At 41.6% G+C, this 26,994-nt stretch overlaps 1 protein-coding gene across 4 annotated transcripts in view; it reads right to left on the reverse strand.

Annotated features, from left to right (window-relative positions):
• Nucleotides 1-15,518: 15,518 nt before the first annotated feature.
• The window catches only part of LOC149947864 (fibroblast growth factor receptor-like 1), an 87,226-nt gene continuing 75,750 nt past the window's right edge, over nt 15,519-26,994 (reverse strand). The window contains exons 3-11 of one of the 4 annotated variants that reach the window (XM_090171874.1): nt 25,763-26,050; nt 24,832-24,951; nt 24,447-24,770; nt 24,270-24,382; nt 23,965-24,196; nt 23,622-23,894; nt 23,199-23,524; nt 22,672-23,126; nt 15,519-15,721 (exon numbers count right to left, since the gene is read on the reverse strand). In XM_090171874.1, coding sequence (XP_090028000.1) covers nt 23,121-23,126; nt 23,199-23,524; nt 23,622-23,894; nt 23,965-24,196; nt 24,270-24,382; nt 24,447-24,770; nt 24,832-24,951; nt 25,763-26,050 — 1,682 coding nt within the window. In that variant the 3' untranslated portion in view covers nt 15,519-15,721; nt 22,672-23,120. Of the gene's footprint in view, nt 15,722-22,076; nt 22,155-22,661; nt 23,127-23,198; nt 23,525-23,621; nt 23,895-23,964; nt 24,197-24,269; nt 24,383-24,446; nt 24,771-24,831; nt 24,952-25,762; nt 26,051-26,994 lie in introns of those variants that run through there. The other 3 variants (XM_090171875.1, XM_090171877.1, XM_090171876.1) reach the window with 3 other exon arrangements.

Here is a 26,994-nt window from a genome sequence, read left to right on the forward strand (position 1 = left end):
AATAACGGGTTACCTCGTAGCAGTGGCATAGCCAGGATTTGGTTTCGGGGGGGGGGGGGCACGCCATTGAAAAAAAAGAAAAAGAAAGAAAAATATTTGTACGTACGACCATACATTTCGGGGGGTATGTGCCCCCTGTGCCCCCTGTGCCCCCCCTGGCTACGCCACTGCCTCGTAGCTGTCTCTTTAATAGTGGATTCCATTACCATTATCGTTTCCCCCCCCCTTAATTGGTAAATGCCATTTCTGAGTCGGAAACTGAAATCACTCTATAGTCGTTTGACGATTCGGTTTTGTTTAAATCATAATTAATGGCACATCCACCCCAATATTTTCATTTTCGGGTTTCGCTTTATTTTAGCGTGGTAATCTAGTATGAGAATAGTCTAATGGAGCTGGCAAACTTTAAACCCCGTTGAAATTGATACAGTATCCTAGCCCGGGGGGGGGCACAATGAGCACGTACCCCCCTCCGTTGTTTATGTAGTTTATTTTGGTTTTATTTTTAACGAGGGGTAAAACAGTCTCAGATAATCTGTACACCGAGTTCGTGCATTAAGCACTGTCAAGGTACGGCTATGTACACCGAGTTCGCGGAGTGTCTTACCCCTCGATTTTTAATTTGTGCCCCAGAACCAAAATCTTTGTTACGCCTCTGAATTCATAACAACATTATAAATTATGGCTTCAAAGAATTAGTTTGTAGTTTACTTTTTCACCATGACCTCGAGTGTACCCGTAGAAAATTAAAAAAAATTAGTTGATTATCCTTTTCGGCGTAGCGACAAAAGCGAAAAGCTCATCAACTGCTAGATTTTAGTCTGCTTAGTAGACGCTTTGTGATTTATTGTCTAACGAAAATCCCGCATTTTATAAGCGTCTGGCGTTGGCCGCTAAAAAGCCTAATTAAATTGCGGGAGTAGAAATTAAATAATTTGACTCTCTTTCTTAGTAAAAATAACGTATTTTCCATTTAATTCTGGGAAAATGAGTTAGGCGCGTCAAGTTGTTAAGATTTCTCATCTTCTAGGTCTGCTTTAAAAAAAGTGCTTTTGAGCCAGAATTCTTACCGACTTAATGCACTCGGCTTGGTAAAAATTATCCGGGAATAATTTTTCTCTACTTCGTGCTCGGTAGCTTAGAGCCGTTGGAAAGTCTTAAGTAGATTTTATTTCGAATTTTAACTCGTAGCTGTCTGCGTCAGTGCCACGAGGAAAATGATCACACCCCAATGTCAAAACGAGGATCGCGCGATGGGACTTAGACGTAGAGCCTACCTATACGCGTCGCGTTCCCTTTATTTGCCTCCTCTCGGTTCCTCTCGGCTCCTCTTTTGGCTTTTAAGCTAGTTCCTTTACTCCGCACCAGATGTCTCTTTTCCGAATTAATTCCGTCAATCTTTCAAAAAGTTGTTAACGCGTTCGAAGCTCCTTTCATCCCTTTCTCATTCCCATCGCGGTTGACATCATTATTTTTCATTAATTCCGCCTTTCTCGTCCACTCTCGAGTTATCCGGACGTTTCCCCGTTCGTCGTCTCCATCATCGGCGCGCCTTAATCTGCCAATTCCTATCGAGGCCCTATTAAGGCTAAAGCCTCGCTGACAACCATTTTCCAACTACGCCGTCATTTCGGACGACTCTCGCGATTCAGAAGGGTTTCGAACGCGGAGTACTCTCCTACTCGCTGTCGAGAGAAACGCGTTTACGGCCTCAACGCCGCGTAATCACTCGCTTTACTCGTCACTAATGGCTAAAGCCTAACGCCTTCAAAGCGTACCCGTAAACCCTTTTAACTTATCAATTCTAAGCTTCGTTAAAAATCGGAAGAGAATTGAAAAGTAGCGAAAACGGTGAGCAACAAAGCGCCCTTCGGTTGACAGCGACTGCGGAAGGCTGCGAGCGGCGTCCGCGTCCCTGAAAACCGCGATTGAAACGCTTGCCTTTCTTAATTATCGGATACCGCGCTAAGCCCGACTTAATTGCGATTGGCTCGGGTCGAAAACTTTTTCCCCGCCGCCGAAACCTCTAGAATTTTTATTAGTGGATTAATTAAAAAGCTCTTTAGCGATCCGCGATTTTCGAACGAAAGTATACTTTCCAAAGAGAGCTTCGGAGGCGGAAAATCCACCGAATTGGAATCCTCAAACCCTAAAGGTCGCGTGTTTCGATGTCGATAAAAAAGGTAATTCGAATGAAATGGAAGATATCAGATCGTGTTATGGTGTATATACCCCGGTGGACTCATTTACTTTGACAAGTTTCGCGTATCTGAATATCAAAAGCTCATCTGGTTCCGGCTCCCCTTTCCCTTCTCTTTAAGCGCTTTGCACGGCCCTATTCAATTTATTTTCAACTGCTTTTTCTGCCAAATCTGCTTATACGACATTTTTTTTGCGTACCTACCTTTCGGGCTTATGTCCTTAGGTTTCTATGTATGTCAGGAGCGAAGGTTTTCGACCAGGGTCGTATGAGTCGGGTCGGCTGGTTTTAAATCCCGACCCGACCCGATTAAACATTACAAAATTGAAACCCGAACGGACCCAGGGGGGCGATTCTGTAAAAAATCGAATGGGAATTCGATCTCGATACCCTATACCAGGTCGAAATCGACTTCGACAATTTGCATTGATTTATGCTTATTGGAAATCTTTACCGAATACCATTCGTCGAGATCTCGAAGTTCGAAATCTAGTTTTCGATCGAAAATTGGATTTCGAATATTTACAGAATAGGCCCCGTGGCCACCAAAATTAATCATTTCGAAAACACGACTCGGCCCGTAAAAAATATTCATTTCGAAAACCCGACCCAGCCCGCCAAAATTATTCATTTAGAAAACCCGACCCAACCCGGCCAGCTAAAATTATTTATTTCGAAAACCCGACCAGACCCGACCCACCAAAATTATTCATTTAGAAAACCCGACCCAACCCGGCCAGCCAAAATTATTCATTTAGAAAACCCGACCCGACCCGGCCCACCAAAATTATTCATTTAGAAAACCCGACCCAACCCGGCCAGCCAAAAGTATTCATTTAGAAAACCCTACCCGACCCGGCCCACCAAAATTATTCATTTAGAAAACCCGACCCAACCCGGCCAGCCAAAAGTATTCATTTAGAAAACCCTACCCGACCCGGCCCACCAAAATTATTCATTTAGAAAACCCGACCAGACCCGGCCTACCAAAATTATTCATTTAGAAAACCCGACCCAACCCGGCCAGCCAAAAGTATTCATTTAGAAAACCCTACCCGACCCGGCCCACCAAAATTATTCATTTAGAAAACCCGACCAGACCCGGCCTACCAAAATTATTCATTTAGAAAACCCGACCCAACCCGGCCAGCCAAAAGTATTCATTTAGAAAACCCTACCCGACCCGGCCCACCAAAATTATTCATTTAGAAAACCCGACCCGACCCAGCCCACCAAAATTATTCATTTAGAAAACCCGACCCAACCCGCCCAGCCAAAATTATTCATTTCAACCCAGCCAGCCAAGCTTGAAACCCGGTCCGACCCGAAAAACTGGCACTTTTTATGTTTATAGTATACGCTTGTACCATAAGTGGCATAATTACCCTAAGTGTGTCAGTAAGATAAATTTTACAATGATACCTTGTTTAACGGAAATGACGTAAATGACGTCACTTTTTCCAGTGACGAAATTTACGTCACTTTATTCGGGGACGAAATTGGCGGGAACCTTACAAAGACCACATAGGGTGCTAGTCTACTAGATCGGAATTCGCGAGTCCTACGTTTCTTTGGTCCGTGTAGAACAAGCTCTCATTGATGAATTTCTATGGGAAAGGCTCTTATTGGTCCACTCAGAGATAGGCAAAAACCAAATTTCCGCTCTTCTCTTTCACAGTGAGTAGTTCGAGTCCACGCTCGCGCTCATCTCTTTTAGTACAAGAGGGCGAGCCCACGCTCGCACTCATCTCTTTAAGTACAAGAGGGCGAGCCCGCGCTCGCGCTTTTCTCTTTTAGTAAAAGAGGGGTAGCCCGCGCTCGCGCTCTTTTAAGAGCAAGAGCTAGAGCTCGCGGTCTGCTCGTAATGAGAAGCGCCCTCTCTCAGAGGCCGATAGATTCTGGGAAATTCACATTCAGAAAAAGCACCAAGTGATGTGATTCGTGAAGAAAGGCGGGAATCAATTGTTTTAAATTTCGCTTTCTAAGGGCGGCGCTGAAGCTCACGCCCGAGCTCTTCTCTTTTATCTCAGAAGCTGAAGCTCGTGGTCTTCTCTTTTTTTTTCAGAGGCTGATTTCGCGCTCGCGCTCTTCTCTTTTATTCTTAGCGGCTGAGCTCACGCTCGCGCTCTTCTCTTTTTTCCCAAAGGATGGAACCCGCGCTCGCGCTCTTCTCTTTTTCCCCGAAGAGTGGAGCTCGCGCTCGCGCTCTTCTTTTTTCTCCGGAATAGTGGAGCTCACGCTCGCGCTCTTCTCTTTTCTCCGGAATAGTGGAGCTCACGCTCGCGCTCTTCTTTTTTCCCCGAAGAGTGGAGCTCGGGCTCGCGCTCTTCTTTTTTCTCCGAAGAGTGGAGCTCGCGCTCGCGCTCTTCTTTTTTCTCCGGAATAGTGGAGCTCACGCTCGCGCTCTTCTTTTTTCCCCGAAGAGTGGAGCTCACGCTCGCGCTCTTCTTTTTTCCCCGAAGAGTGGAGCTCGCGCTCGCGCTCTTCTTTTTTCTCCGGAATAGTGGAGCTCACGCTCGCGCTCTTCTCTTTTCTCCGGAATAGTGGAGCTCACGCTCGCGCTCTTCTTTTTTCCCCGAAGAGTGGAGCTCGGGCTCGCGCTCTTCTTTTTTCTCCGGAATAGTGGAGCTCACGCTCGCGCTCTTCTTTTTTCTCCGGAATAGTGGAGTTCGGGCTCGCGCTCTTCTTTTTTCTCCGGAATAGTGGAGCTCGCGCTCGCGCTCTTCTTTTTTCTCCGGAATAGTGGAGCTCACGCTCGCGCTCTTCTTTTTTCCCCGAAGAGTGGAGCTCGGGCTCGCGCTCTTCTTTTTTCTCCGAAGAGTGGAGCTCGCGCTCGCGCTCTTCTTTTTTCTCCGGAATAGTGGAGCTCACGCTCGCGCTCTTCTTTTTTCCCCGAAGAGTGGAGCTCGCGCTCGCGCTCTTCTTTTTTCTCCGGAATAGTGGAGCTCACGCTCGCGCTCTTCTTTTTTCCCCGAAGAGTGGAGCTCGCGCTCGCGCTCTTCTTTTTTCTCCGGAATAGTGGAGCTCACGCTCGCGCTCTTCTCTTTTCTCCGGAATAGTGGAGCTCACGCTCGCGCTCTTCTTTTTTCCCCGAAGAGTGGAGCTCGGGCTCGCGCTCTTCTTTTTTCTCCGGAATAGTGGAGCTCACGCTCGCGCTCTTCTTTTTTCTCCGGAATAGTGGAGCTCGGGCTCGCGCTCTTCTTTTTTCTCCGGAATAGTGGAGCTCGCGCTCGCGCTCTTCTTTTTTCTCCGGAATAGTGGAGCTCACGCTCGCGCTCTTCTTTTTTCTCTCGAAGAGTGGAGCTCACGCTCACGCTCTTCTCTTTTTCCCCGAAGAGTCGAGCTCACGCTCGCGCTCTTCTTTTTTATCCGGAATAGTGGAGCTCGCGCTCGCGCTCTCCTTTTTTTACCGAAGAGTGGAGCTCGGGCTCGCGCTCTTCTTTTTTCTCCGGAATAGTGGAGCTCACGCTCGCGCTCTTCTTTTTTCTCCGGAATAGTGGAGCTCGGGCTCGCGCTCTTCTTTTTTCTCCGGAATAGTGGAGCTCACGCTCGCGCTCTTCTTTTTTCTCTCGAAGAGTGGAGCTCACGCTCACGCTCTTCTCTTTTTCCCCGAAGAGTCGAGCTCACGCTCGCGCTCTTCTTTTTTATCCGGAATAGTGGAGCTCGCGCTCGCGCTCTCCTTTTTTTACCGAAGAGTGGAGCTCGCGCTCGCGCTCTTCTTTTTTCTCCGGAATAGTGGAGCTCGCGCTCGCGCTCTCCTTTTTTTACCGAAGAGTGGAGCTCGCGCTCGCGCTCTTCTTTTTTCTCCGGAATAGTGGAGCTCGCGCTCGCGCTCTCCTTTTTTTACCGAAGAGTGGAGCTCGCGCTCGCGCTCTTCTTTTTTATCCGGAATAGTGGAGCTCGCGCTCGCGCTCTCCTTTTTTTACCGAAGAGTGGAGCTCGCGCTCGCGCTCTTCTTTTTTATCCGGAATAGTGGAGCTCGCGCTCGCGCTCTCCTTTTTTTACCGAAGAGTGGAGCTCGCGCTCGCGCTCTCCTTTTTTTACCGAAGAGTGGAGCTCGCGCTCGCGCTCTTCTTTTTTCTCCGGAATAGTGGAGCTCGCGCTCGCGCTCTTCTCTTTTTTCCCGAAGAGTCGAGCTCGCACCCAAAAATAGCTCTCGGACTCTTTTGAGCCCAGAGTCCGCCGATCTCTACCGCACACTTAGGATAATTATGCCACTTATGCTTGTACTAAATGCTAGAGTGGCCTCCCAGATTCAAATTTTGTCAGTAGATGGCGCTTGGAGCTCTTGAAGCTCTTGGAGAAACGGTTTAAAATTAGTGAACATGCCAAGAGTATGATTAACACGTGATAATGATTCGCTTTCTATAGATAGAGATTTGCTGTTGCGAATAAAATAGAAACTCGAAGGCCCGATCACTAATATATAAAAAGACCGACCCGACCTGGGGCCTATTCTGTAAATATTCGAAATCCAATTTTCGATCGAAAACTACATTTCGAACTTCGAGATCTCGACGAATGGTATTCGGTAAAGATTTCGTATAAGCATAAATCAATGCAAATTGTCGAAGTCGATCTCGACAGGGTATAGGGTATAGAGATCGAATTCCCATTCGATTTTTTACAGAATCACCCCCCAGGTCAGTTTTATGAAAAAAGCCCGATCGGACCCGTTTAAAAAAAAAGCCTTACCCGGCACGACCCGAAAAAAATTAGAAAATTAAACCCGACCCAACCCGTCAAAAACTTCGATATCGGTCGGTTAGCCCTCCATTAGCTGGTCCAAGACTAGTGGAGACCTCTACGGGCCCGAGGCAAAATACCCAAACGTGAAACCTTCTGGTGTCGGAACAATCTTTCTCGTGGATCCCAGGACCCAGTGGTCATTTTCGCCCCATCTCCGTGGTTCTCGGCCAGATCACCAGTTCTAAAATCTTTAGTCTAAACATTAGATCTCTCATAGTCGGGTTAAGTTTAAGGAATCTGATACTAGAGAAATCTACGAGCAAAACCGAATACCCAAGGCATCTAGCGACTTTTAAAGCCATTAATTCAGGTGGCCGGGTTACAATGCGTAGGAGGGTGGTGGCAAGCCCTGCATGCCACACGAGTCAAGAGCTCCCTACACTCACTATTACCGTTAACCTCAGCAAGTTTTCACGGAAAGGAGAAACCAAAGAACCTGTAATCAGTGCGGAGGGAACTGGCAAACTCAACGCAGAAGGAGCTGTTCCACGTTTTCACCAAGTTCCATAAGCTGAGATCGAACCCGGCTCCTAACATGGCGAGACGAAAGTGCGAACCACTTCCTCATCCTATCATGGGTAATAATTTACCCATTAAAATCTATAGAATTCTAACCGGCAATACCAAACAATGAACCCTGAATTTTTCCCTTCGACTTTCCGTAAGGTACGTGGTTGTTCGTCACGGCTTGTTTTTTTAGACGGGGGGTATGATCCCCCCCTTCTCGTAGAATTTTAGAATGATACCGGTTATATAGTAATGCGAACTTTAATAAAAAGGTTTGGCAAAGCTGTTTCAAACTGATAAGACTCGCTCGCGGATAGAAGAAAAAAATTCGAAGTTTCGGACGATATATTGAGCTGATATTTCACTTTAATACTTTTTTTTCTTTAATATGTAAAAATGGACGGGTGGATATTGCCGTGAAATATCTCGAATCGCATTAGGCCCGTTGAATATCAAAAAGGAATCGAAAGTCGCTTAATTTTACCCCGCTATCGCGAAATTCGTGTACCGTTCGATCTAGTACGAATAGTCTCGGCCCGATGAATGCGCATCAGCTACAACATACGCGGTTATATTAAATATCGAACGCGATAAGCGACCTCATCTCGAACTAATTTACATTCTCCGCTGGCAATTAACACGTGTTTCAAATGGACCTCCTTGTCTATTAAGGTCAATTTCTACCACACTCGGATTGCGAATGTATCACTATACGAACTGAATTTAAAATGCCGGATCTTGGTAGTCGGATAGCGTTAATAGACGATTCAATAAAACCCATTCAGTGATTCGCGAGTAAGTATTAAAATATGAGTCTCGACTATCAAACTACTCTTTATATGGTCCTTGTAAGGGCGGGTTTTTCAAAAAGGCAAAAACGCCGCGATGGTAAGAGAGTCGACGCGAAAAACTTGTGTTAGGCCTATAACGGAGATTTTTGCGTCAGCTCGAATTAAATTTATTTATAGGCCTAACGGAAATTTTGCATCGAGTCAAAAATCTTAGGCCTAACGGAAATTTTTGCATCGAGTCGAAAATCTTAGGCCTAACGGAGATTTTTGCGTCAGCTCGAAAAAACTTATTTTAGGCCTAACGGAAATTTTTGCATCGAGCGATGTGAAACAACTTTTTAATATTATTTATATCCAGTTGATGTTAACTTATAGGCTTAACGAATTTCACATTTCTGTCACCAGGTTTAATATAAGCTACGGCTGATTGGTGTTAGTTACTTTAAAAATTAGTCGTAGTGAGTGCTAGCAGACGATTTTTACCTCTCCGAGGGTACTTTGTACCCTGGAGGGGTTATACAATCACCGTGTCTGTGGGTGGGTGTGTGTGTGTCCTGCAAACGCGTTCGCATTTTCCGTGCAAAGGTTAAACAATGTCTCGAAATCTCTGCGTACGCAGTTTTTCGTAGTGTTGGCAAAACCACCGTGTGACGGTGAGCGTTAACGGGTCATTTTGCGGATGGAGTTTTTTCGTTAACGCTCACCGTCGTGACAGTTTTAACTCAGTTTGATTGGGTATTTAGTTATTGTAATGTTTATACGTAGGTTGTGAATGTTGAGTTCGTGTTATGACGGTTGTGGGTGTTGAATTTGTGGTGTTTGTGTTATGATGGTTGTAGATGTTGAGTCTGTTGTGTTTGTACGGGCGTTTTATCTCCAACTTCTTAATGACTTTGGGACGGACCGAGTGCTGAGTGTTATGCAACCTCTCAACATCCAAGGGCAGGGTTTCCACCAATTGTACACGGTATTCGTCTTAGTATCAATTTTGCGATTTATTGGCGCCGGCCGGGAATCGAACCCGGGTCTGCTTCGTGCAAGAGATTTACTCTAACCACTCAGCCACCAACGCTTGCTAAGTTACGGTGTTTTTCTAAAAAACAGCTTTGGCGAATGTCATTTACAAAGCTATAACGTTAGGTACTATAATTTATTCTACATCATTTTAAATATTTATAAATTATATTAATCTTATATTTAATAAAATATTTATAAATTATATTAATCTTATATTTAATTAAATATTTATAAATTATATTAATATTATATTGAATTAAATATCTGAGTATTTTAATTTATTTTATGGTGTTCAGGAATTGAACTCGGGTCGCATCGTTACAATGCAGATAGTTTACCGCCGAGCCATTGACTTCCTTTAGGAAAATAAAAAGTAAAGAAACCATTATGATAAGGCGGGTTTTTACCTTTTAATAACGCTTAGAAAAAGGATAATTATTCAAAACTCCCGCGGAAACTATATCAAAGTAATAATATAGCGCCACCGTGTGGAGAACTATCAATCAAACCGGGTAAAAAATATAATCTTTTCAATTTTTCGAACTTTAGTCAAATCTTGACAGGTCTAAAAAACACCAAATAGAAGTATATAAAGCTGTTGCCGTCAATTTAGAAGATTTAGTCTTTCTTAGTTCTTGGCTGTCAGACGAACTACTACAGGACGGGGTCCTGGTGTCGGTCAAAAGTTATGAGGTAACTTTGCGGTTTTAATTAGTATGTTTGGTCTTCGGTCAAGAAAAGGGTTAAATTGTGTTTCGCGTTTGGAACGTGAGTGAATGGACTTAAGTGTATGAACAGTGCGTGTTTAAGACTGAAAGTGTTACAGTAATTGTGAACTAACTCAAGTCAGCTGTAAGATAAAATTGATTGTTTTTATTTTTTGAATTGGAATAACCTAATTATACCCTTGAAATTATCAACTCAACCTGTGAGGCTAATTAAGTAGATTGGAAGTAATTAGTAGCGAACAGCTCTCAGCTGTTAATTAAGACAAGAGTTTATAGTAAGGTAGTTTGAATTTAGTTAAAATTACTCAGTATAATTTATGATATTTACTTAAGTGTAAGTGTGTTTTGGTTTATTTTTCAATCACGATGAACTAAGACACATCTAGTCTTAGACACTTGAATACCAGTTCTGTACAATTACGTAGGAGGTATATATATTGTTGGGTTATTGATGAAAGTTAAATCTAGAACGTTCCATAGACTGTTCTGAATAAAAATAAACATTTATAATTTTGCATAATTCTGGTTGCCATTTTATTTTCTAATCACTCGCCACAACATTAAAGTTCTGGCAATCCCGAATCAACTAAATTTTCGATATAACGGCGACGGGAAATTAGGGAATATTCTTTTAACAAAATTTCGATAAACTATCCTTTAATTCAAATTAAAATTATAAAACAAAAAGCGAACGGTCGTTATAATATCCTCTGTAGATATTTCTTTCATTAAAATTTGCTTTGTATTATATTCAACTGACAAACTTGTACAGTAAAAAGGGTTTAATTCAATTGTACATTGTTATACTACGTCCAACTCACTGTTGTAACTACTTAACTTATGATATTCTGAATAAATTAAAATTGGTCGTTTCGTCTCAATTATTTTAATTATAATTAAAATTTTATACCGGGCGGGATAGAACTGGGATAACATTTTTAACAAATAACTCTAAATTGCGGAGATATATCTTTAAGGGTTATCTCGAGAAATTAATACCACTAGGGACTATTCTTCCGAGGAGAGGTATATTTTGGCTGGCTAACTTGTTAGATTTAGTTAAGGAATACAAAAATTATGAAACCACCTAGTTTTTTTAATGAGCTCATTTAATTAGATTATATTTAGAGCTATACAAAGTAAGAATAGGGTAATGACTTGGACCAGCGATGGGATGACCTTTAGAAAACGGTGGTCTTGACCTTGAAAATGGCAGTCCCGACCTTCAAAATGTTAACCTGGAAAATATACTAAAAATGGATTATAGAAAAATAAGTACTATCAGGGCGAAAATTTGTGATATCGATCTTCGAAATGGTGAGCTTTTAAATTGAAAATATTCCACCCATCCCTTGTAATGTCGTTGAACCAATTTTTCAATTTAATTATTATCCTCCTTGGCGGAACCACTCTACGGCCTCTCATTGGCTGAAGGTTCAAGGCGAACTGGCGTCAAGCTCGGCCGTCGGTGGCAGCATTCTAGTTACCTATGAGATTTCTATGGTTAAGTTAGTAGAAACCACCGATGGACTGTGAGAAGGATGATAAAATACGCGAAAAAGTAGATTAGTCCATAATTAAAAGGGATAATATAGCTAAATCCTAAACAAATTTGAAGAAATTAAAAAAACTTACTAATAACTCGTACCAATAGGTCTTCGAGCAAAAAACGCGAAACTCGGATCAAATAGATCTTCGAGTAATAAACTAAATTAAAAATAAATAAAATAGCCAGAAATTCCAACGGTAGACCGGTTTCGTTCTATTTGGAACTCATCAGTACCGTGCGGGAAATCTGGCTATTTATTTATTTTTAATTTAGTTTATTACTCGAAGATCTATTTGATCCGAGTTTCGCGTTTTTTGCTCGATGACCTATTGGTACGAGTTATTAGTAAGTTTTTTTAATTTCTTCAAATTTGTTTAGGATTTAGCTATATTATCCCTTTTAATTATGGACTAATCTACTTTTTCGCGTATTTTATATATGTACTAATCATTTTTATAAAATATTTCGTATTTGATGTCAAATTTCCCCCCTGAAAACCCGATAGGTGCACTATTATGTATGTGAAAATTAACCTTAATGGTATAGTAAATTAAAATTTTAACGGCGTGGTGTCTGAAATTCTTGAAACTACATTTTAAATTGTTTTTACGACCAGCTCGGTGGTAGCATCCGCGTGATGTTGGTACGCGGATGCTACCAACACAAGGAGATTTTGAAGACCGTGAAAGAGTCAGTCAGAGTCAGACAGACGGATAAGGCGAGAGCGTTGGGAATCCATCCTCGCCACGAAAATGAATGTAATATTTATTCGGGTACCATTACCATCTACGGGTAATGGTCGGGTAGCGTTACGAAATTACAGGCAGATTTATGAGGTTCCGCTACGGCCGTTGCCTCCCTTCCACATTCGCCGATTGCCTCTTCCGAAATCAAAGGTGCAGCCTGCAAATCACGCTTCCCGCGACCGCCAATCGATACGATTTCTCTCGACTTTTAGACCTATCATATATTACAGCTTTTGGGCCAATTTCCCCAATAATCCGGCAGTTTTTCTATACGGGCGCGTTATAGTTGCACCCACCAGAAGTGCGATGGAGAACGAGTGCCGAGTAAGACAAACGCTCCTCTCTCCTTACGGTTCGAAATCTATATTGCACCTGAATCATTCCATCCGGAGAGCGATTTGCAAAAGCTAAATTATTGATAAAATGCGAGTGAGTTCTAGAAAAAGCTTTGGTCCCATTCGACAGAATGTGGTTTTTTTTTTGGTGTCCCGTTCAACCGAAAGTAGCCCAAAAAGTGCGAGTTTTAATTAAACATACTTTTTGGTCCCATTTGACCGAAATTAAGGTACCTAACCTGACCTAATCCAACCTAACGTAACCTAAATTGAATCGGACTTTTGAATTTTCTAACCCTTTGGGCTCGAAAATATTCGACCGAATGGGAAGACTATTTTTCGATTGAATGGTACCTTTCAATTATCCAGCCCATTGGGCGGAAAAAATTTAATTATTCGGTCGAATGGGAATTCGCTGAAAGGGACGATATATATTTATAGAAAAGCAGCTTAATTGACCTTGTTAAATATTTTTTGGTTACTAGATTTACCGTCCAGACTAAGCGATTTGGTTGGTGCTCAATTTTCTGTTCGTATTTCATTTAATTAATTGGTCACTCTACACTGATCACACCTTTCCACAAAAAAATGCGAGTACATTGAATTTTTTTTGGGTCACTATAGTACAAGAATTGTCCACACGAGGGCAAACGTTTTACGTTACTCTATACTGCTATACTGTTTTCTGTATGAAATTTAGAAATTAGGTTTAGCTGGTCAAAACTATTTCGATAGTGAAAGTATGACTGGTCAAAGGTCTCAAAGCTCCCGCGTCAGTGAAGTGACAGAATAATTTAATTTCGTTGGTTGAATCGCGAATAGTTGGACATCTCAAACAAATTTTACAAGCGGTACTTCACGCTGCTTGATTTGCCAAATTCTCAATTTAAATAGGATCTTTTAAAAACTTTCAAAAGTGAACCTTATATTAGCGACCGAAACGAGTCTAGGTGGCGTAACGGCGCTAGCTTCTCCGAGGTAGCCACTATGATCTAGCGTCTGCTACAGACAAATTAAAAAATCATAAGAATGTTTTTTCTTAAATGAACCTATCAAAATATAAGCAAACGATGCAAAAGTTATATTCAAGCGTTCCGGGTAAAATGCTTGGTAGAAAAACCCTATTTCCACACCCTAAGAATGAGTCGACTACCGCGCCATCTAGTGTTTCAAAATCACAACTGACTGCAGTATTCTTCCCCCTTAAAATGCAAGTATAATTATTTATGAAGTCAAATTTACGAAATATGATGAGGAAATAGCGTTTGCTTTAGCCACTACCTATATAGGTCTCTATGGCGAACCAAAGGGGGCGTAGCGATAGTTTTCGGTTGCGAATAGACTAAACATATTGACATTGAATCGCAGCTTTCTTTAATAAAATATAAAGTTAGTTATCCACTTTAACGAAATAACTCTGATTCTATCTAAGTTTGCGATAGGTCTCTTATGTGGCATTCATCCATTACTAGGAAATATTATCCTATTAATCGTTTGATCATTAAAGAGTTTATTGCCGCGAGAGTGGGAGAGAGTGTGAAGGAAGCTGCCCGTTTGAATTCAGCTCGAACATCCAAAGAGCTTTAACCAGAAAGTGATCTAACGCTACGCATTCATTATTTACTGCCATTAAAGCAAATTTCCACGTTCATTACTAACCCACGCCAAATTAAGTGAAAATATCTGTTTTGCATTTAAAATTTTTTAAGGTAATCTTATCGCTGAAAATTTCAGTTTCCCTTTAGAAAGGTGCTACCGAATCTTCGGATATTACAAAACCGTCGCGAGGAAAGTTCGAAGTCTTAATGGCATCCATTTCAGTTCTCAAGAGACAGGGAGGCTTTTCCTTAGGTACGGTCTGGGGTGCCATCCCCCCAATGTTCTTCGTGATTTGGTTACCCCGCGCCTTCGCTCCTTTTCCAAAATCCACGCTCGCTTTCTCCGCAAACGTCGCGGGGGGTTTAGTTGACAAATGGCCGGACATTTTCCATCTCACGGCAGCGTCGTTGTACTTGAATGGGCTGGTTGTTGCCCCTGAGCTGTCGACTCGACCGCCTTGCCGCGTGTACGCTCGGCTCGCGCGCCATTTCGAGACGCGTTTCGGAGTTGGCCATCATTCTCCCGGATTCTGGTTTTTATCAAAGCGTGTCAAACGTTTATTGGTTTTCTCCGTCCATTTGTTACTCGACGTACTCTCTCATTCGCTTCTCATTCCCCTCCCCCTCCGCCACCCCCTTCCAAGAACTAAGCGTTCTTGACGAGTAAAAATACAAAAATACGCTGACGAAAGAAAATGAAAATATCGCTAGGCTTTTATCGATTTCTATCTCAAAAATAGCCTCGGATATTAACAACGAAATTTCACGAAGACAAACTGGTCGAAGTCTCTCTTAATACCCGTAACTGAAAATCAACTTGTAACAAATTTATCTTTTCTCTGGTCAAAGTGAATGGGCAATCTACGAAGAAACTTTCGCCGCTAGTGGCGCGACCGAGAGAAAAGTCCTCTAAGCAGACGCGGCGTCTGTAGTCTTGACGAGTATTTATTCTATTCGTAATGTTGACGATCTCTAGCTCGGTCACGCCACTAGCGGCAAAGGTTTCTGAGAGTAAAAAAATTAAAAATATTAACTTTATTCATCACCTTCTGCGGGGTTGAGTGGCTTGCGTCAAAGGTGCGACCATCATTAGTATTTGTCACCTGTCCGGGCTCGGTGGACGCTGGCGTAGGGCACTATGGTGATAGACCTCCGGTGGTATGGTCTCTGTTACTAGGTACACCGGGCTATAAATTCTGACACACTGATTTAGTAAGAAAAATACAAATTTATATTCCAAAAAACCGTTTATTATATATAGACAATTTTTATACAACATTTTGTTTTTCTTCACTCTATGGTATTTAAGCTCGTGGATGTAGGTAGTTTGGATGATAATAATAATATATATATATATATATATTTTTTTAATTCCTTTAATTTTCTAATATTGTTTAAAATGATTAAAAACAGGGTTTAGTCGGTTGTTGATGAGGTTTTTCCAGCCCGCTGCTCCCCGACGGAGAGATCAGTTTGGAAAATCCACCAGATACTAAAACGCCTGCAACAATGAAGAGAAAAACAAAGTAGCGATTTAGTATCGTCGAAAAACTGCTCTACATTTGTCCGAACAAAATTAGCAACAGCTTGCGCGCCGCCCAGTGGCTATTTGCCGAACGAAAGATCTCTCGTAACAGAAAAGGGTGCGCGCAATATGTCTACTGGAACAACAATCAGAAAGGCCAAGCGTCATCAATCAACTCTGTTATTCGATAAAATTCCATCGGAGCCTTTCATTGGTAGCCAGCGCCCCCTTCCGTCAGTCCTAAGCACTAAGTATGTTTCCCCCGCTGGCCACTTTGCCTTATTTGGGGAACTAAGCCTCGACGAGCGGATTTTTTTTACCGTAGAGAAAGTTTTTTCTCGCGTCCCCCTAAATAATAACAAGCTTCAACTTTTGCTTTCTCCAGTTCCCGCTGAGGGTCGCTCTTTGCTAACTCAATTTGCGAAAAAGTCGCTACTTTCCCGGATAAAATACCGAAGCTAATGTATTCTCTTCCAATGCCTACTCCTATTTTTATAAATAATAGACGAAGCTTAGTTGGACGTGACGTTGTTTTAGACTAAATAGTCTACAGCGAATTTTTGTTAAGGCTAAATTTATGACGTTTTGAGGTCTAACTTCAACGTGGATTTTAGCGAGCGTTGTGTAGATTTAATTAATAGCGAGCGTTGGTTAGATTGTGAAAAATTTTAAACCCTCGTTGCGCGAATTAATTAATTAAAAAATGTAGAGACGCGATTGAAACGCCACCTAGCGGAAAAGAGCTCTCGCTCGAAATCCACCTCCGCTTGGTTCGGCCATGGGCCAAATAATGATAAATCAAGGACATGACTCTGGTACCATCACACGTACTAAATCGGTCATCCACCAAAAGATACAGGCGGCCATTTTAGTAGGGGGGGGGGGGGGTAAAAGTAACAAATAAAAAAATTGGGAGCAAAATCAAGCAGAAGTCGGAATTCGGAAATAAGTGGCAGTTGATATTCGAAAATCGTGCCATATTTGGCCCCTTTATTTTTAGATTAAATTTAACTAGAGGTCGGTAACGGTTAATCATTATCCATGTTTAAATTGATTTTTTTCGGGGAAAAATGTAAACAAAGAAAGTTACCGGTTAATATTTCGGAAAATGATTAAAAAACATGTATTATTCGTAAAATTTGAGCTTTTTATCGAAAAAAACGACGTTTTTTCCGATTAATTTTACAAATTTATCAAAAAATTCATCGGATAATACAGAAATATAAATTACTTGATCAAAACGTTTTACGAATAATTTTGGGGGCTTTATCTATTGAATAAAAGTTAACCATTCCCGACCTCTAAATTTAACGATTCTAGGAAAGTATATGTTTAATATTATGTAATTATATATAGTATACTAATTATGAACTTAGTACGTATAAAATAAGTACTTACTTACCACAGCATGTATGATAACTGTGAATAAATATTCCAGGTTATTTACTATGACGACCACGAGTATTATTTTTGAAAACTGCCCCTAAAAAATATGCCCCCAAAATGACGTAGGTCCGCGATCGCGCAATTTTCCTAATAGGGGGCAATAGTGGTCGGGTGTTAGCGCTGTTGGACGTGTTTTTCGCATAGAGTAATGTCCTGGATTTATCATTATTTGGCCCATGGTTCGGCGTTACCGTGGGGATGGATGGAAATTGCTGGGAACAAATAACCAATGCAAACTCAATATCGAAATCTATCACTCGAGTACATCCTATAGCGAATTAATTAATTTAATTAATAAGGTAAATTAATACAGCTCGTATGGAAAGTCGTGGGAAATCTTGAATCTTAAAGATAGGCGCTAATTAATAATAATCAGGAATCCATAGCTTTACTTGGAATACTTATCCTGGCGTATCGCGTATGGTAAGATCACTCTGACGGCTTTGGCCCCGCCTACGAGAGAAAAAATCCCCTTTGCGCACGCTCCCCTCTCACGTTGTTGTTTGTTAAGTTAACATAGTGACGTCAAAAAAACCGTCAGCCACATCGAGACGAAAATCTGTCCCGATAAGCATTCCAAGTAGAGGTATGGATTCCTGTAATAATTAATTAAGCTAACATCTAAAATGCTAACATTGACGTTTACATTTTTGTTATAAACTATTTAGTATATAATTCTTTGTTTATTAGCTCTTTAATTTGTAAATTTCAGATAAACCAGTAAATGGAAAACAAGTTTAATTGAAAATTACTAATCAAGTTGCTATTGTTGAAATTGGTGTATTTTTAAAGTTGTTACTAACTTAAACGGAGGTGATTTCGAACTGGAAAATAGCGACCTTCAAAAGGACAAATTGGGGTAATGAGACCAAATCCCCCTGGACAAAATACCCCCGGACAAAATCCCCCCGCTATCGGACAAAATCCCCCCGCTATCGGACAAAATCCCCCCGCTCTCGGACAAAATCCCCCCGCTGTCGGACAAAATCCCCCCGCTCTCGGACAAAATCCCCCCGCTATCGGACAAAATCCCCCCGCTGTCGGACAAAATCCCCCGACTATCGGACAAAATCCCCCCGCTGTCGGTTGGGTAAGGTTAGGTTAGGTTAGCTTAGCTCAGGTTGGGTTGGGTGCGTTAGATTAGGGTTGGTTAGGTTAGGTTAGATTGGGTAGGTTAGGTTAGGTTGGGTAGGTTAGGTTAGAAATATCGCTTAATCGATAATTTTTATATATCGTACTGAAAAATCGGGGGGATTTTGTCCGGGGGATTCTATTCCATAATTTTGGCACTCCTGATTAAATTTAAGAAAGTGATTTTGGGTGTGCCTGTGCCGATCAAATTCAAACACCCAGTATAGCCATGGCGTCGGTTGGCATTTCGATCTAGAGACGTCTTCTTCGAATAAAATGGCATTACCGGCTATTTAGAAATATATCATGGACTACATTTAAACTGTAGGGAGTTTTTCGTAGTGAATGACCTCTGGCTTGCCCCCCCCCCCCCTCGAAAAGTTCCTAACTCTTTAATCCCATATATGAAAGTGCTTTTTGTAGTTAAGTACTGGAATATTAAAGTGCCTCTCAAACATCTTCATCGCTTTTATTTTCGAGAAACGAAGAAACGGATGTTTTATGTTATCTCTAAAAAGCCCTTTGAGTTCAGATATTTTCATTTAGGAGGGCCTCTAGCGGAGAAGAAAACATTGCCGTAGAAGGGAGAAAAGCGCCTTTTAACGGATTCGTGCTGGAACAATTTCCGTTGGCGACGCTCTTAATATTAGTAATTACCGTATGAATTTTGGTACGAGGGGAAAATCACAATTATTCAAACTTAATTAAAATACCCTTCGAAGTAAGCCTTTAACGAAACTGCCATTAAATAAAACCTTTATTTATTCGTGAAGATGAAAATCTAGCTCTTCTGAAAATTGCAAATTCACCAGAGTAAAGAGTGGCATTTTCACATTTCTAAACGTCTCACGTCTCCGGGCTTCATTATTATTCGAACAAAGGAGCTCCGAAGTAGTCTGACAAATTTCAATCCGTAACTAATTCCTTCGGTGTAACATTTTTTACGGTATTTCTTTGATGTTATTACAACCTATCTTTTAACCTCGTATTAAAAAAATCCTCTTTATTTTATTTTTCTAGAATGACCCTTATCCTTCTAGGGTAGCCAGATTTCAAAATTAACATATCGATCTACGGGGTCGTGGGGAGATAGAAAAAAACTTTTTTGCGTAGCATTTTCTGGACGATTTTTTCGGTTAGCTCTTTAGCGAAAGATTAACTATTTCGGGCGTTTCTGTCGAGAAAACATTGAGAAAGAATTGGCTTATAGGCTTTGGGATCTTTGCGAAGTTGACGCGCGAGGAAACAGAGGCCTGGATAGGGCCGGGATAGGGCCTGGATGGGGCCTGGAAGAGGCCCGCTCCGACCATGGACGAACGTAGCGAGATAAATCATAGCGAAAACCGTTTTTCTTCTCAGACTGCGCTCGAGTAAATGTTAGTTTTCTCTTTAGCTTGGGCGTGACGGTTGTAAATGATGAGCCAAAGTGAGATTTATCCCTTATTTTAGGGCCGCCCCATCCCTGAGCCGGTCGCTAAATATTCCGAGACCATTATTTGTATAGTTCTTACCTATTTCCAATCATCCTCGTAGTTTAAGTTCTACAAATTCATCAATCTCCCAAACTGGCCCTTCGTTCAACTACAGTACCAACACGAACAAAGTTCAGTCTACTTAATCCGGATTTTAAATTATCTAGCTAGGGGGGTACCCAATATTACGTAGCCCCCAAATAACGCGATCTAGTACCAAATCGAATATTAAATTCGTCGAATCTAATGGCGGTTAAGAAAGTTTTGCGAATATTTAGTGTTTCAGATCAAATAGTCGAATATTAGCAAAAGTGACATAATTACCAAAAGTGTGTCAATCGGACCTATTTCATAATGAATGTTACGAGCGAAATACACGTTGAGAGGGGAGAAGGGAAAGTATGCCTTGGGGATGAAAGGAAGTTAAAACCAACAAATAACGCCTCGTGGTGAGGAACGGAGGAACTAATTAGCACTGGTCAAAGTGTAGTTTTTGATTTTTCGTCGTTCTGCGGAGATGCCATCGCCATCTACCTACGATATAATACCATAGACTAAATAAAGATCCAGAAAGTCGACAATAAATAGTCTTTTATGTTGTCGATCTCGAGTCGAGCATTCTTTAAACCTTTAGCATAGGAATTGTCACACTTTTGTTAATTATGTCACTTTTGATGTTAGATATTTTAAGTAGTTTGAAAATTGGTCAAATATTCGCGGGCTCACTTTTGATTTTTGAATTTCAAGGTCATTTAAGGAGAATACCATGTATTTTCAGAAGTTAGTTCTTAAAAATTAATTTGCTTCACTTTGCTCTTGGCATAAGTCTAAAAGATAATTCTATAAGTTTGTCACTTTGAATATTTTACTGAGAGCTAGTAACAGAGTGACGTCATCACAAGAAAATCTCCCCCTAGCGAGGAGCTGTCAAAGGCTACGTGTGACGCGGTAGCAAGCAGACGCAAAACGGCAACGAAGCCCGTAATACAGACTGTCTTGTGAATATCTCTCAGTTAAACTTTGCATGTGAAGAAAAGGAAGTGTCACACTTCCGTAACAATATTATTCACTTATGCTCTTGGTTTTAATAGTGGCATGTAGCGAAGTAAGATGTAAATCTAATAACGCTTGGAAGAAAGGTTATTCGTATAGTTTGTGACACCTAGGAGCAACAAACACAGCACCCCACACAAGGAGAAAGCAACCCGTTAAAAGTCGTGCATTTTCTTAAGTACATTTTTCATGCCATCGGAAGGGGGAAATTCGGAAATTGTCTTTCCCTCCCCTTCCCGTAAAACGTTCAGCGTAAAGGTTCGTCCAATGAAATTTGTACACAACACTTGCCCATGGCCTAAGCGTGTTTAAAGGCTAGCTGCGTTCTCCTTGACACCCCCTGATTATTTATGTTATTAATATTACTGAACCAGATTGTTATATTAACGTCTTTTTATCTTAAAGCTATACGTAAAACTGGGAATACTGGTAATAGTCTGTATGCAGTTTGAAGTTAATAAATTATTTGAAAACTAAAATAATAATTCATATTTAACACTAAGTAACTAAAATCATTGCAAATTACGTTTTGGTTTTAAAATATTTTTAAGTTGTTATTAAAAATAATCCGAACTATTTGATATTCTATTACTATTTTGAATTTGAACAGTTAACCGACTTAGATTCCCCCCTAAAATATTCGATCAAATTATTCGACATTTGAGATATTTAATTTGGTACTTGACATGCCTAGAAAAAAATATTTGCTATTCGATTTGATCAACAAAATATGGTTTTTGCACACAACTAGCACTAATGTTTTGGACAAATAAGGAAGTCGCTATTGATAATAATTTAAATAAATTATTGTTGACATCACAGACCGTTGATCAAACGCGCGAGCAACATCTCAAGCTCGGCATTTTCCCTTTGACTGCTTTCGAGCGCTCGAGATCTCACCTCAATCAACTTACCATGTTCCATTTGCTCCGATCTGCTAGTTCAATTTTCGCGTGTTCCATTTATGGCTCTCCAGCGTTCTGAGATCGCTGGTAACTGATCCCTTGATTTCGACGGATCAACGGATCAAGATAGTTCTCGGAGCAAGTTTTTTTCGTAAGTTCTCAGTGCACTTGGAGCAAGTTTTTTGTTTGTTCCAAAGCACTCAGTGCGCTCGGAGCAAGTTTATTGCTGGTTCCAAAGCACTCAGTGCGCTCGGAGAAAGTATTTTGCTTGTTCCAAAGCTCTCAGTGCGCTTGGAGCAAGTTTTTTGCGTGCTCCTTTTAGTGCTAGAATCTTCGAAACATGTTCTTTTCTCTACCGATCGGAGTGCAATAAATTACGTCAGCGACAGATTCAGAGCTTATCTCGAGTAGTCAAAAGGAAAAAGCTATTAGATAAAACTTTTATTTAAGCTATTAAAAATGATGAAGCCTAAGATGTCTTATTTCGAATATTAAGCTGTTTTGTTAATCAATTAGAACGAGGAAAACACGCCATATGTGTCTTTACTTTGATGTCGCAATATAAAGGTAAATTTGATTCGTCTTCCTTATTACTAATTTTTAACGCCCTCGAATGAAATTACCCGATATTTAAGATCTCCCCAACAAAACTTATTTTAGGTTGTATAAACTGAATTGAAATTCGTCCTCACGCGCTGGAAACAAACAGCTTCTCTTTAGAAGCGGATTTCAAATGTCTCCGAAGCTAACTGAGTTTTAAAAGCGTTTTTGATCTTGGAGGAAATTAACATTTAAGGAGACTTTCAATTTGTGAACACTTTCCAAACTTCTAAGGACTCATTAAAATTCCAACTAGCTCCGCCTAGCGAGATAATATCCCCCCCCCCCCCGTAGAGAAATTTTACGTACGAAATGTTACCTTTTAGTCGAACAGTCGGTCGCTTTTCTAGATGGTCCGTCCGTGGCTGAGTTTATGCTAATATGGATTTACAGAATCGTTCTTTCAAATACGTTTGGCGATACGATCTTTCGTTTCGCGCGGTAGTAAAATAATTTTGTTTTTCTTAACAGGGTTTAGTAACTTCGATATTATTCGGATTGTTAAAAGACTGCGTTATATATTTGGACAACCGGCGCGCGCGTATTAATTAAACTGGCACATTTATATTTTTGGAATTGTAGTTGAAGGACTAGGAGATATAAAGAATACCGCGATCACAGGATTGGCCTCCTCGAGGACTGTTGCGCGTCTACTACTCTGTCGTTTGTTTTAAAAATTATCTACAATTAAATTCCCGATGACAGTACGTCGGTTGTAGCACTCCGCGAAATATGTCCTATCAAAAGTTCTTCTTCGCAACTCCTTATTTACACCTACGCGAGGAAACAAAACAACACAGTGAATAAAGAAAAAACAAATTACGACACTATTTAAGAAATACTGACAATTTGATGTTGTCCCATGTTGGGAGCGTAGAGCCTCGAAACGACGTTCGAGCCTTGTATGATCGCCTCGGAACACATGGAAGGTGTCATAGGAGAGTTGGATCTTAGAAGCAGATAGGATCCGTGTTCGGAGCCGTTGTGGTAGTGAATGCCGTCGGTAAACATTGAGCTGCTTCCACTCGACCAAGTGTTTTGTCCTCTGGCGGAGGCCCACGTCGTTTTAGTGTCGGCGCTGTTGGTACGATCTCTGTGGTCCCGGTAAGCCGGCACTAGTTCCTGGTTGGTCACCTCTTTGTGGTAATGATCCGGGTTGAAACTATTGACTGCTATAAGGATTTTCAAAACAAATAACGCGATGTACCTTATTATAAATTCAAAGTTTCGACAAATAGGTCATTGCGGTACGAGAATATTTCATCTTACCCGTTCTTTTGACGAACGGTTGTTGAGTCATAGGCGGTACTTGCGCCACGTATTCCGTGGAAGCAGGCATTGAACTAGAAGCGTTGCTGTTGCCACGTCCGTTCGCTTGTTGAACGACGGCTTTCCTTCGGTGGCAGTGAACGACCAACGCGATCAATACCCCGATTAACATCCCCAGGAGGATTGGCACAGCGATGATAATTGAACTTGACCGTTCTGAGCCATTAAATATATGTTGACCCCAGTCTACGGCTTCTATCGGTTGTTTGTGCTCTGTTAATCAATATCAAGTTTGCGCGTTAGAAACGTGGATCCGTTTGAACTCTTCGGATTCGAGACTTACTCGGAGTGACGACGAGATACGCGCTTCGAATGGTATGTCCGAGAGTATTGGTCCCCATGCAAATGTACTTTCCCGAATCGGACATCCTGACCTCGGGAATGGACAGCTTGTTTATATAAGTACCATCGGCCCTCTCAGTCACCACGGTACTCTTCAAGACCATCCAATGGTCGCCTTGGACTTCAACCGTCTCTTCATCCGGATCGGGACTGCCTTCCACTTTCTTCAACCACTGTGCCAAACTCGAGATAGTCACGCTACCATATTTTGATTACCTTATGGCATTGAATGTTGTAGCTATTTACCTGTATATGAGGTGGCACGTGACTCTTAATTCTGCATTGAAAATTGGCGGTATCGCCCGGATAGACTGTCGTGTTTATGGGATGACCACCAGATATTTCTGGCATTCCTCTATCTTTAGTTGAAAAAGGTTTAATTTACGGTATAAGTTGAATAACGTAACTAGACTATACTAGTACCTAAGACGTCAACGACGAAAGTCATTGAAACCGATCCGATTCTGTTTCTTAATAAACAGGTGTAGTTGCCGCTGTCTAAATTTTGTAAGCTATTGAGACCGAGCGACCATCTGCCCTTTTTAGTCTGGTCGCTTTCGAACGATTCGGCGATTCCGTGGAGCAGCTTGTTAGGTTGAGTTAGTTCGAGGCCGTTTTTGAGCCACGTGATTTTCGGTCTAGGATTTCCTTCCCCCACACATTTGAGCTTGAGACTGGAACCGACCGCTCGCTGGATGAAATCTTGACCCAAGGCCTGCTTCGTCGAATGAATTATGCTAGGCTTCTCTGTAACACCCGAGAGCTTTAGTTTTTAATAAATATTTTATTTTTCGAACAGAAAATTTACCGTAAGGCAGAGAAGGGTCTTCTTCGGAATAATCGTCGTAGAAATCTAAAGACGGCGCGGTGACCGTGGTACTTTGAACTCTGGGTGCTAAAGTTACATCTTCGGGATTTACACCGGGACCTGAAAGTTTACATTAATTTTAAAATGTTTACACGAAGATGAGTACGTTGGTCTTTTGGACGGGTCCATCAATAAGGATTTTTTTTTTCATTTGAAAAGTCTCCAAAGTTAAATATTGCGACTTCAGGGGCTAAAATAAGGATTTTTTAGAACTGACCAAAAAAGGTTGATCAAGCGAGCCACTATATACAAAGCTTACAAATTAAGCGGCCAAAAGATTTTTTTTTATTCGATTGTGACGTGTGGGACTATTCAGTCCTCTCGTCCATCTGATTAATCAGGGCGAGATGTGTGTAACGGCCACGCCAACGGGGGGATACGTGGGGGCAGAGGCGGAGACACCCATGGCGGAAGTATTCCGACCACCCGTTGGGGGATTGGTGGTCTTCCACAAATAAGCCGCCAAAAGATAATTTCAATGAGCTATAAAAGCACCGAATTCAGAATTTGTAGCAGACTAATATTTCAACAAAATTATGAGAGAAAAAAGGGCTGTAAATAAGTAACTTATTTCAGCAAGATTGGTTGCGTTGGTCGATATCTACTGGAAGACCAGTAAACATCGACATCTCCCATGGGGTAATAAGAAATTTTAAATTTTTCATACTTTTTTGCGATACATTCCCGATAAATAGAACTGAAAATCCGATTTTTAGAACTGCCTAAAACTGCCAGAACTGCCCACTATTTTAGGCCCTGAGCGACTAAAAATGGGGAACCGTTAAAAACAACTTAAATGAAATTGAAATCATAGTAGGCAAGTAGAAGGTAGCCGAATATCCACATTGGGGATCGTACAGAATCCGCTTACCATAAACGATCAAGGTGACATTGACCAGAACACTGCCGAAACCGTTGACCGCTTTGCACGTGTAGTAGCCACTATCCGTCGTAATCGAGTTTTTAATCCTGAGCGAGCCGCTGTTGGTCACCCTGGTTCGGTCACCGGCCACGCTGTCCACGGGCTCCTTCTCTTTGCGCCATTCGAAAAATAGCGAGTCGGGATCGCTGGCTTGAATGGTGCACGGCAAAATGGCCGTCGTCCCTTCAGGTATGACTTTCTTAATGTCGTAACTGGTCGGTAGAAGGCGCGGAGGACCTAAAGCGGGAGAAACAAAATACTTCTTCAAATTCGCTTTAAATGGCCTCCAAGAATTTCAAACGCGTTTCGAGTTATTCCCTGAGGTAAGCTCTTTGTAGACGGAAACTTTGTTTAAAAATTGTCCTCTTTAATTTAGGCCTGGAAATAGTTGAGCTCATTTTTTAAAAGGGCGCGTGTTCCCGCGATGGGAAGCCCGCCGGAAGGGAGAAGATTACAACCCCTCTCTTCTCGCGGAATAGAATTTTAGTCCCTTTTACCTTTAACTCGGCGTTCCTCCGCTAGGGCGTTGCGCTGGGTAATGAATCGTAACAACGCCCCTCTTTCAGTTTCATTTCACGGCAGAAGGAGCCCGTTAGTGAAATGACGTCATAGTATCGTCGGCCCGTTCGTTCCCTGACCATTTGTTAAGAACCCCCGCGCTTCTCTGTCTCGACCCTTCCCGCCAGTTTTCCCCGCGTTTCATTCCCTCGGGAACGATTCTTATTGGCCAATTGAGCGTGAAATGTAAGAAGACGGTTCCCCGCCACCTACACTATAGGCGCCATCTATTAGCCGGTGATGTTAAAAAAAAGGGGGCCACTACACTCCCGAAATGAAGTTGTAAGAGAGTGAGGGATATTCGCTTTCGCGACCAGAAATCGCCGACGGAAGCGATAAAAGAGAGCCGCATTCGACTTTTAATTAAGATTTATTTATTTTCCCCCCAGAATCCTCTCTTTCCCTCACTCGCGGTCACGATTGTTTTCTCTTTATGACTTATTCCGTTTATGAATTTCGGGGAAACGAGGTTACGCTTGGATCAATGAAATAGACGCTTCAATAAAACATCTTCAAGGAAATCGCCGAAAATTAATATTTCCGAGAGCCAGGACCTGCAAGTTACTGTTTATATAGTGCTTGTTGAAATAATTGAAACTTTTCGCCTGTACCTTATGTTACAA

Source organism: Leiobunum rupestre, chromosome 4 (genome assembly GCF_980474605.1).
Source record: "Leiobunum rupestre chromosome 4, qqLeiRupe1.1.hap1, whole genome shotgun sequence".
In the NCBI taxonomy this organism is placed as follows: domain Eukaryota; kingdom Metazoa; phylum Arthropoda; class Arachnida; order Opiliones; family Sclerosomatidae; genus Leiobunum; species Leiobunum rupestre.